This window comes from Olea europaea, unplaced genomic scaffold (assembly GCF_002742605.1).
Source record: "Olea europaea var. sylvestris unplaced genomic scaffold, O_europaea_v1 scaffold1296, whole genome shotgun sequence".
In the NCBI taxonomy this organism is placed as follows: Eukaryota; Viridiplantae; Streptophyta; class Magnoliopsida; order Lamiales; family Oleaceae; genus Olea; species Olea europaea.
Genome location: NW_019230424.1, coordinates 197861 through 209387, shown reverse-complemented (window position 1 = coordinate 209387; position 11527 = coordinate 197861). Strand labels below are relative to the sequence as shown.

Sequence of the window (11527 nt, the reverse complement as noted above, 5' to 3'; positions counted from 1 at the left end):
TTAAAGATGGAACAAGACTGGGAGAAAATAATGTTGCTGAGAACAGTTTTGTTGTTGTCATGCTAACAACGGTAAAAGTTGTCTGTTGCTAGTTACTGGGCGTTCTGGAGGACGTCCTATATATGCCCTTCAAATTATCGACTTGCATCTAGATTTGTTTCCATGTGCTTGAATTACTCTCTCCATGTTTTCAAGTCTCTTCTGGACTAATGAGCCCTAATTATTTTAGCCTGAAGATATTTAGCAACAACATTTGGTTTTGAGAAACAACTCCTTAGTTGATTCTTTGATTTATACCTTTATAGACACATACTTGAAACATAAATTAAAGGGACACTCTTCATTGAAGTGGATGTATATTATAGCTGACCCAAGAAGTCTATGTAACGTGAAATTTGTTTCTTTCTAAATTGCAGCATTTTTTAAACAGTTACAAACAATGTTTTGAAAACCGAACTGGCCTTCCTGGTTCGACTGGAAAACCTAGTTTGGTTACATCATTTTAACCGGAGAAACAAAATCCGGGAAAAATCCGATAAAATAACAGGTTCAACCGGATATGGTTTTACTAGTTTTTGGAAAAAATAAAAAAAATTTAGAGATAAGATCTCCAATGGTACTTCTTTGACTTGCCCAAGTGATGTGAAAGACTATTGTTTATATGCACATTGATATCTAGAATAAGCTTCTTGAAATAAAAAAGAAGGAAGAAGTCGCCGAATAAACTGAGAAGAAGTCGCATGAAAAAAATGAGGAGGCAGCACTTTCTTCATGAAATGGAATAGGTTTTTAGGTTTATAGCATAATTGGGCCTACCTATTTCATTTGTAGCTTATGACTTTTTTGGGCCCATTTAATTTTGTGTAATGAAATGGTTGTTAAAAAATAACTAACAGATGAAAAAACATAAAATACTCTTAAACTTAATTTTTTGAAAAGTATATATCTATATAGTAATTTATATTTTAAATAGTATATATTCAAATAAAATTTCATTTAATTAATTCATTTCGAGGTCGACCCTGGTTTAACCTTAGTTTGACCCTTTGACCCTTGATCCTCTTCTTTTTCTGAGTCAATCTTCGATCAGGTTTCAAAACATTGGTTACAACAACAATTCTCAAGGTTACCACTAATTTGATCAAATTAGCATCGAAGTAATTTCATATTAAGTTTATAATTGTATTTAAGTAATCAATCCAATTTTCAGCAGGAAAATATCAATACCCTGAAAAATAAAATTAAAAATTCAGATGAAAGGATGTCAAAAAGCATAAAAACTTATTAAAGAATTTCTGGACTCATTGCTCTTTGTGCTTTTTTGTGCTTCATTGTAGAGTTTCTGTTGTTTTCTAATAATTTCATTAATCTTTTTAGTCTGAAATGTTTTAGAATAAGGGCTCATCAGGTGAAGGTTCAACAACATTAACTGGACCTGCCGTGAAGGTAATATCATATATGTTTAATAATTTTTTGTTGTTTGTTTATTTGTTCACATTCTTTTATTGCTGTTTATATGAATTGGATTACCATTACTGTGATATGCTATCCTCTGATCTGATGGAATATCTTTTTTTGGTGCATTTGAAATTTTAGCTGATCTGAGTTGCACTTAAGTCTCTAGAAGCTTCTAGCATCATTTCCCTAACATTATTTAGTTTCCAGCAAATGGAATGAAATTTGTTTATTAATTTCTATGATGATACATAGAAATTTAATTTTTAAATGTTCTCTATCAAAGTTTTGTAGTTGCATCAAGACTATCTTCCTGAGAATGCCATTTAAAATGTTTGTTCATTTCCCAATTTCCATCTGTACGCAAACATTTCTTATGCGCTTAAACAATTTTTTATTCTAGTATATGCACATTCCAGCACTAACAAACAGTGTGCACACAGCGCATGGTTCCCCATCATATTTCTATAGAACCTCGACAATATTGATTTTCTACCATGGAAATCCGATTACATATTAGATAATTGTTGTAGTTAATGCAGATGTTATGGCAGTGAACGAAGCTAGTGCTTGAGTTTGCCTTTTATAAAGTGAATGTCCGTTTCTTCAAGCTGTTGCCAAAGATAGGTTCCAAATAATTTTGTTATTTGATGCTCTCAGAGCAGAGAATTATTGGCTGATGCTTATTCGATCGCTGTTTTACTTTACCCTCTTATGATTGAATTATCTCGGCGAATTATAAAATTTATACCTATCATGTTACTGGAGTTAGTTTTAATTCAGGTGAGTCTAAAAGTGTTTCCCTCGTTGGCACAGCCGATGAGTGCCACGCCTCCTACTTCAGCTCCAACATCAACAGCACCTCAAGCTTCTGCTGCGGCGTGAGTTTTAGTTTACTTACCTAAATATTGTGCACTAGGGATCCTCAAACACTATGCTCTCTCCCTTCCTTTAACTCTTTGTGGGTGTATGGAATTCCTTTTTATTTTAATATGATCCATTCATAATTCTGTACCTTGCAGGCCTGCACCTGTACCCGCTCCTGCATCTGCTCTGGTTTCTCTTCCTGCTCATGCTCCTCCTGCTACTGCTTCTGACTTGTGAGCATCCCTCAAATGAGACTTTGACGTGCATGATTTTCTATCATGCAATAGTCATGAGTAGTTTTGTGATTCTTGATTCTTCCATTAATATTTGATGGTTTTCCTGTGCTAGATCGGATGTCTATGGCCACGCAGCTTCTAATTTAGTTGCTAATAACAACTTCGAGGGCACAATCCAGCAGATTCTTGATATGGGTGGAGGAACTTGGGACCGAGATACAGTTGTCCGAGCTCTTCGAGCGGCTTTCAACAACCCTGAGAGAGCTGTTGAGTATTTATACTCTGTGAGTGTCAAATTTCTATATATAAGTGCATTTCCATTCTTCACTTGGAACCTTTTATATACACTAGCACTTAAATCTTCTGTAATTGTTTTGATATTTTCAAGGAGTTCACGAGAAATAGGTTATACAACTGAGCGCAGCATTTCAACAACATTACACTATTTGAGAATAAATCTTCAATATGTTATGAAAGAGGTGGATGCAGAAATATCTGTTATATCTTTTCCCCTTGGTGTTTTTCGTAGGGTAGGAGTGAATGAAGGCTAAGGTGGGATTAAATCATTTACTTGAGAATAATTGCTCTTAGAAGTTATTTATTTCATAGTTCAGAGTTGATGAATCAAATATCATGTAATGGCTGTTAGAAAGAATTAATTCAATGAATCAACGTAACACAAATTTCAATTTTACTATCAAATTGAAAATAATGATTCAATGATTGAAATAATTTGTTGACAATAAAATTTTCAACTATATGAAATGGGTCAAACTCAAATTAAATGGACTGTCTGAGATAGTTAAGTTACTCTTACAGGCTTTAAATAACTAGTTTATTTCATAATGTACATGCAGTAAACAGCTTATGCTGGGAGAGAGTTTGCATTGGTTTATGCAATCACTTGGACACCTAAAGTTTCGCCCAAGCTTAATGAATGGTCAATTGCAGTTACATAATTCAACATCTTGTTCCATTTTGTGATTTTTTTTCTCTTTAATTCGTTTCCTGTCATGAGTAGGCTCTGGTCAGTCTTTTTAACATTTTCTCTGCGTTAGTATTCTGTTGTCTACACTAGATGTGGAAGATAGAAATTAATGACTGAAGTCCAAGTAAATTTATTTATTAACTCAATCTTTACCCTGAAACCGGAATGTCTGTTGGATCGTTGTGTGTGAAGTTATTGTGGGGGCAAAAAAAAAAAAAAATGCAAAAGCAGAGTGGGATAATATTTTTCGTCTTCCGGAGCATGATTATTACAGAATAGGGTGACAGAATATCAAGTTATGCACATCTCTGGAATATATAGAGGAAAGTTTTCCCCAAATGCATATTTTGCATATGTACGACAAAGTGCAGTAGCTTGAAAAGTTGTTAAAATGACGTCATTTCCTGGAATTTGATTTCTAAAACACTGTTTCTTCTGATCTGATTTTTACAGTAGATACTTCATTGTAATTCATCATTCTAAATAAAAAATGGAAAACCTGATCATTANAGGCTGATTTCCTTCGCCTTATCAATGAACCTGTTGAAGGTGGAGAAGGGTAAGTTTGTTGTGTTTCTGGAACGATTCTTTTATTGTTAGTTGTGTGTGGCACAACTGTGTTTCATATGCTGTTATGTTTTTAATGTGATATCAGTAACATGCTAGGGCAGCTAGCTGAAGCTATGCCACAGGCTATAACAGTTACTCCTGAGGAACGGGAAGCCATAGAACGGGTAAGTGCAAGCCAAACTGTGACTTGATTTTTTATTGTTTAGGTTGGGAGTACGTTTCAGAAATCTAAGTGACTTTTTCGAAGTGATTCATGCGGGTCTTGTGCAAAGTGTCTTATTGCAGTATGCTAAGGGAATGTGCTTTCTTCTTCACAAAATCAGGACCCAACTATGCGGGAAATGAGGAACAGGCATTTCCTGTACTAGGTTAACAGTATTTTATGGTTACATAAAAAATTCGCATAGAAACCATTACTAATAATTTTAATTGAGAAACCAAAAGAAATATGTTAAAATTTAGAAGAAATATAAAGTAAAAATGCAAGAAAACCGAGCCCTGGTTCTTGATTTTGAGAAGGAACCATTCTATTCTCTCCATTAATATGTTTAAATTTACCTTTCTTGAACTGGAGTTCTCTTTCATTGTTTGTTCACAAAGCATTGTGGGTGCACGTTGAGGAATGCCTCATCAACTAGTCTATTTAATCCTTTAGGTCATAATGTGATGTGACAATCATTCAGTTGTTGATGTGAAAGTGTGAAATTTGAATTAAATATTGGATCCAGTGCTACATGTAATTATGGACACAATTATGTACATGTAACACTTCTCTTGAAGGAAACTTATCATCTATTATTGAATTGCTGAAGGTGTAGTCGAGTGGTTGTTTTTGTGTCTCTTATTAAGTAAGCAAGGAGATTGTCCTTGCTCAGTGGTAACATTGGTCCATAGCAATTTTGGTACAACGCTTGAAGAAAGAGTAACAGTTTCTCTGTACTTGAGATTAGAGCTGCATTCAGACTTTGTTGTACGGATACTTCAACTATGGTCGCATGTCTATGTCCTACACTTCTCGAACATTTTACCATAGTCATTTTCCTTTTCTTTTTTTTAAAGAAATATTATATATTTTGACTTTAAGTAATTTTTTAATAACAAATAGGTACTGGTATTTAAAGATTTCAACAATAAAAATTAATAACAAGTATAATATTGAATTTATATTATATAAATAAATTTTTTAATGAATTTAGTTAATGTGTTGATGTGTCGTGTCAGTATTTTTTTCGAAAAATTGCTCGTCGACTTATCCGGCACGTGTTTTGCCAGACATGTTTGCGTTGGTGCATCATAGCGTTCAAATAATTGCAATTGCAATTGCAAGATCGTCGTGCAGTAGCTGGGGCTTTTCTGCAACAAAAAATTTGGTCTCTTGTGCATTCGAACGCCAGTGTATAGGGCTGAAATTTTTGCCATTGAAATTGAAGCTTTTAGACTTTTTGTCTGATTATGTTACATGATAGGCAGACGCATGACTATGCCAATTTGACGATTATGCTATTCATTTGGCTCCCTCCATGTATTTCCAGCTCGAAGCGATGGGGTATGATCGAGCACTTGTTTTGGAGGTGTTCTTTGCCTGTAACAAGGATGAAGAGCTTGCTGCGAACTACCTCTTGGATCATATCCATGAATTTGAAGAATGATGATGCCGATTGTTGATGGACCGATCTCTTTGTTGTAAACCTTCTCTCTTTAAATAATTTGTAAGTTTATTTTCTTTTTCACACTTCTTTTTTCGACTGCACGTAGTGAATTTATATGAACGATGACTATTGGTGGGAGAGCACATGAATGTACATTAAAATTAAAATCTATTAATCTGTTTTTATCATCAATTGATTGGCGATCTAAGTACTTATTTAAGTATCGGGATCAAACATTGAACTCCAGAAAGCAAAAACAAACGGGCAGTGATTGGTGTACCATGTAGGGGTTCACAGAACCCCTATAGGGTGGGTGTGTTTTTTGACATTATTTATTCATGCGGGGTCCACACTTTGTGAGATATCTGTAAATTTTCTGTAAGAATCTTTTCTGTACATCAAACAATTTCCAAAAAAATAACTCTGCGATTGCAATGGGTTGCCCCATGAGATCACATAGTTTTTTTCCGGTCAGACTTGTCCCCATTATATACAAATCATTCAAGCCATAGAAGCTCTGGAGATACAAAATTCATAATTCTTGAAGCCAAGAAGGAAGCTTTTGATCTTCAAATTCATATTCTTTTCAAGCTTTATTAGAAGATTTGCTACAAAATATATACATATCTGCTTTCGATATTTCTTGGATTGATAAAGAGAAATCAAAGGCGATCAATCAAGGAGCCATTGAAGAGATTCAAGGCTTTAAAGATTTATTTCCATTTTTCTGTTCAGAACTTTATTTCAGGGTGATGTTGTATAAATATCAACTGTATTTTTGTACTTAATTGGATGCTTGACTAATTGTGTAGATGCTAATTTAACGTTGAATCCTACCTTTTGAATTTTTTGATATTCAATTCCAGATTTTGACATTAAACCCCTAATTGATTTTGAATGATTGGGAGTACTTCAATGTTTTTTCAATTAATTGACTAATTGAATTGTTTTATGATTTCTCTCAACATTTGAGAGAAGGAATATTGATTTGGCGCTTAGTAACAATCACTGTAAAGTCCGATAGAGAATATAAACATATCAATATATTTTGCCTGATCCATATAAATATTTGTGGAAATTATGCAGGATATCCTAATTAAAATACTAATTCCATTGTTACATTTCCACATTTGTTTTACCAAAAGACTTTCCTTAATCAAAATCCCTTTTTCAAGCCTTTAACATCTTCCGTGATTCATTCGAGTTTCCTTTGATTGCATGTGGTTTCCATTTTCAATTGTTATCGTACTAGAAATTCTAATCCCTAAAGTCAAGATTCAATATCTTGTGTTCTATATATTGTACTTTATCTTGAAAAATATAATCCTAAATCAGTCTTTATCTGCAAAAGAGTTCAAAGAGGGTTAGTAACATTAGATTTAACTTTGAATTCAAATAAGAAAGCAACTTATCAATGGAAATCCTAGGTATTTTTCTCAATTTTTATTGGATTATGTTTTTCCTTTTTTTTTAATCAGAATTTATTATAATGCATCACATTCTAGTGATGGCTACGTGAACTCCATTTCTCTAAAATCCAATGGTTTGCTAGAATTTATATTTTGTACCTAGGCTGTTTTTGTCCTTGTAAACTTGGATCTTTTGAACTTTTTAGTTTGTCATAATTTGTGTCTAATGTTCCCAATTAATGTGTCATCTGTGATATGTATAATGAGATGTTTTGAAATTAAAATATGTTATCCTTTACTTTTTGGTTATCAACGAATATCTATTCAAAATTGTTTTAGGTATACTATTTTATTAGCTTTGTAACATAATTTGTTTAATTACATTTTTATTGCAAAGTTAGCAACAAACATAGGTATAGCTTTCTATTTGATACATTATTATTATTATTATTTTTCATATAACAGTGTATTAGAATTTATTTTTTATTTTATTTTATTTTATTTTTATATATGAAATTAATTACACGTTGCATAGTTGTGAGCATTTTAGTATCATATATAATATGTCACGTTACTATTGTACATGTCATTGGTGAGTAGGTTTAAAGCATTGGTATGTTATCATTCACACTGTGTGAACTTTTTTCTTTTGCTAATTAAGATGCACATCAAACCATATTTAAATATTAGTTTTTGTACAAATGTGTTTTAAGGACGTGGGATGTTTGTATTTTAGTCATATATTGTGGTTTCATTTTATCATATGATATATTTTAATTTTTTATGACTGTCCATGAACTAAGTTATGGTTTAATTTAGCATGTTTCATAACATATTTGTAATTTAGCTGAACATGATATCTAACATATTTATCCTTATATTTGATTATGAGACGTTACAATCTTAGTTGAGCGCATATATATTGTTAATTATGTTTCTAACATCATTATTTGTTGCTTAATTTGCAGAATCCTGCCAACAAGTTTCAGGGTTGAATTATGATTTTTGCACCTAATGAAATCATTATCATGTTGAAATCAAAGCTGATCAACAAGCAAAATCATTTCCAGTCCATGTCAGTCTCCATCACAAGATAGACTTATCTTTGAAATTTGAAAGCGGCCTCCAATAATTGTGTCTTTATTTATAATCTGCATAGATATTGCTACCATTTTTTTTACATTTTTACGTTCAATCAACTTTCTAGCGTACTACATGTAAACTCTACAAAATGTAATCAACATTCATCTAAAATATATACATAAAAATATTGAGAGGGAGAAAAATGAAATTATATTTTTTGGTCAAAATTTATTTATTTATTTATTTATTATTATTAATTTTTTGGTGGCCTCTATCTTCAAAAAAATGAAGTAAGAATTAATTGGTTCAAGCAAGCACCAATGCACATAGTCACTGGACAAAGTCATTCCTAAGTAAACAATGCCAATATCTAGGGGGTGCCCATCTTGCCCCTATAGCATAGCTCTGATCCATCTAACTAATCTATGTCTCAATCCCTTCTTATTGCCTCTCTTTTTGTGACCTTATATTTCTCCAATTGAGTCCCTTCCAAAACAAATCTCATTTCTTCTTAATGGCAAGCATTCCAATCCCCATTTCTAAAGTGGGATGGTGTAGAAGTCCTTAAAAAAACATAAAAACTAATTCCACTGTAGATATGAAAGTTGTCTTGAGCGCCCTATGGCAACCATAAATCCAAAAGTTGGTGATATTTGGAATTTGGCAAAAGTTGCAACTCACGAGCTGGAGCTTCTCATAACACATGGCCGGTTGGCGAAAATATTTCCTGGTGCCCACAATAACAGTTAACTTCATCAACTTTGTTGACGTAGAGATTGGATACATTAGGAATGTCATCTTTGGAAAATGAGAAAGGGTGACCATAATAGGGAAATGTGAAGCTGTAACTCAAGTATTTGGGAACCATCGAAATGTTTATAAGGAACGGCAATCAAAATTCCACCTAAAATTAGAGAAGAAATTCACGTCAAATATTAATTTGTTGTTCAGTTCCATTCTTTCTAAACATACCCAATATGTTCAATGTGTAATGTGTTAATCTATATGATAAAATATGACGACATATGCTAAATTTTATAAATATCAAATGTACAAGTAATAAACTAGACAAGAAGCATACACAATAATGGAAAAAAAATTAAATTCAATTGCAAATGTAGCAAGCAGGACATATTGTTTCCAATATTATCAGTCAAGAGGATAAATAAAACCAATCTAATCCAAGGGATGCTTTTCATTTTGGAAAATCTGTATGGAAATATGAAAAAAAAGTAATATAATGTTGGAATAATCTGAATCGACTTGACTCAACCCTCATTTTTTGAACCCATTTTTAAGGAATTCGGAAAAAAATGGAAAATTTCAAAAGAAATATTTTCTACTCATTTTAAGAAAAAAGAAATGTAATGCTTAAAAGATCTTGAACATGACATCATGGGTAAGTTGCTTCTCCTTAGTCCTTTATCATTTTATGTAATGTATCATTCGATGATAGTTTGTGATCGCCAAATCACTCTAATTTACAAGATTTGGACATCTCAAACACTACTTTATCTTCCAATTATTGATGTAAATGGAGATCTGAGATGAAGTTCATGATAGAATCAAACAAAATATTCACAGAGAAAATCTGAGTTTGCAATTGACGTAAATTATCAAACAACTTAAACCCATTAAATTGTACGATAACAGAAGACAATTGAATTAGAAAAGAAATTACAAAACTAATGATGGCAAATAATAATTCATACAAACTATTCCATTATACAACAAGTTATCACTCTTTCCAACAACTTTGATCACGTGTCTTTAACTTCTATTCTATATGCGAAAGAAATTTTAGATCACAACAATAGTAAGAAAAAAATAGTGTTTGTTATCTCGAAGTTCAACAAACCCACACCATGTTTCCTCTACATGGTTATATTTTGAAATTTCCATGGTTCTCAATTGAGCTAAAGATTAGGAATTGTAATTAATGGCGGGCTATTCTTGGGTTTTTGTTACAAAGAATGAGAGGAATTTACGGAACCAGTAATTTTGATGTACTTTTGCTTCATATCCAGTATTTATTAAATTATAAAATAATGGTTAGCATTTGTTGAAATATTTTTATTTACTTGGTTATACATGATTTTTCCCTAAATATTTAATGATTTAATGCATTGTTGCATGTTTGCATTTTTCATAGAAATGTAAGAAGATCACATGTGAGCATATATTTAGTTATATTAAAAAAAGATTATATGAATTAGAAACATTGATCTTCGTACCCTAATAGGTATTGACATTGTCTTGGAATTAGTATATTACAACACGAAGTAACATGCTTCAAGATTTTTAATGAAGGATGATCTAATCTAGTGTAGTCTTGAAGCAGCACTTTGAAGATCATTCACATAAAAAGAAATATTGTTAAGAGATACAAAATTGTGAAATCGAGATCAAAATTTCTTCATACTAGGTACACAATGAATATTATTATGGTTTAAGTATGAGTAGAGGTGGGCAATAAATTGGAACTGGTGCCATCGAGGATCATGATGTTGTTGGAGCTATTGTATGGAGTGTGACAAACAAGTTGTTTAGGCATGCATTGACATAACAAAAGGCACCATTGTTGAGATGCCATGTTGGCGGTGTTGGTAGTGAAGTATGCTCAAGATTGCCATGGTGGTAGAAAATCATTAGTTGGTTTGGCTATTGTTAGTGTCAATTGGATGGTTTTGAAGTTGTACGTTGTCTCGAATTATTGTTGGTCAAGTTAGTAGTAGCATATAAGGGCTTCAAAGGTGATGAGTTTCTCATGAAGTTCTTCAAATTGTGAGACAAGATCATGAAATTATTAGCCAAGGCCATCGAATCTTTCGATGAGATCTTTATCCTTGGTTGCACCGAGAAGCGCAAGTTCATCCATACGACCTTTTACCTTCGTAAAAATTTAGAAACACTTTTAATTCCTTTTTCATAGTTTTTGTGATGGCCTTAAACTTGAAGAATTCGGCCACTCGATGGTTTGGCATACGTGAAGGTAAGGATGTTCCAAGCTTACTGAATGGTGGTTGCATGAACAATAAAATGTATTATTGTTGAAGAGATGAAACTTATGAAGGCATTGAGAATCAAGTGATCCTACATGTTCCAATATATATAATCATGATTGACAACCTATGGATCGTGTTGGGAAAAATAGAGAGGCAAGTATTACACGAAATAAAATATCGATCGCACAATCAAGAACGAGAATAAAAACAAGAAGAAAGATTGGCAGAGGAACCGAGTAATTTTATTATTGACAACCAATTGAGG

General features: G+C 32.5%; 1 protein-coding gene and 1 long non-coding RNA gene across 3 annotated transcripts in view; both read left to right on the top strand.

Annotated features, from left to right (window-relative positions):
- LOC111374807 (ubiquitin receptor RAD23d-like) overlaps nucleotides 1–3394 on the top strand; it is an 18427-nt gene extending 15033 nt beyond the window's left edge. The window contains exons 2-7 of the mRNA XM_022997544.1: nucleotides 7–71; nucleotides 1393–1446; nucleotides 2272–2336; nucleotides 2478–2555; nucleotides 2671–2842; nucleotides 2947–3394. Coding sequence (XP_022853312.1) covers nucleotides 7–71; nucleotides 1393–1446; nucleotides 2272–2336; nucleotides 2478–2555; nucleotides 2671–2842; nucleotides 2947–2976 — 464 coding nt within the window. The 3' untranslated portion in view covers nucleotides 2977–3394. The remainder of the gene's footprint in view (nucleotides 1–6; nucleotides 72–1392; nucleotides 1447–2271; nucleotides 2337–2477; nucleotides 2556–2670; nucleotides 2843–2946) is intronic.
- A 662-nt stretch (nucleotides 3395–4056) lies between these two features.
- LOC111374813 lies at nucleotides 4057–5780 on the top strand. 2 transcript variants are annotated; one of them, XR_002699206.1, is made up of 3 exons: nucleotides 4057–4105; nucleotides 4218–4280; nucleotides 5583–5780. It is a non-coding gene; the product is annotated as an uncharacterized LOC111374813 (long non-coding RNA). The 2 variants fall into 2 exon arrangements; XR_002699205.1 differs by having other exon boundaries at nucleotides 4213–4280.
- Nucleotides 5781–11527: the final 5747 nt, after the last annotated feature.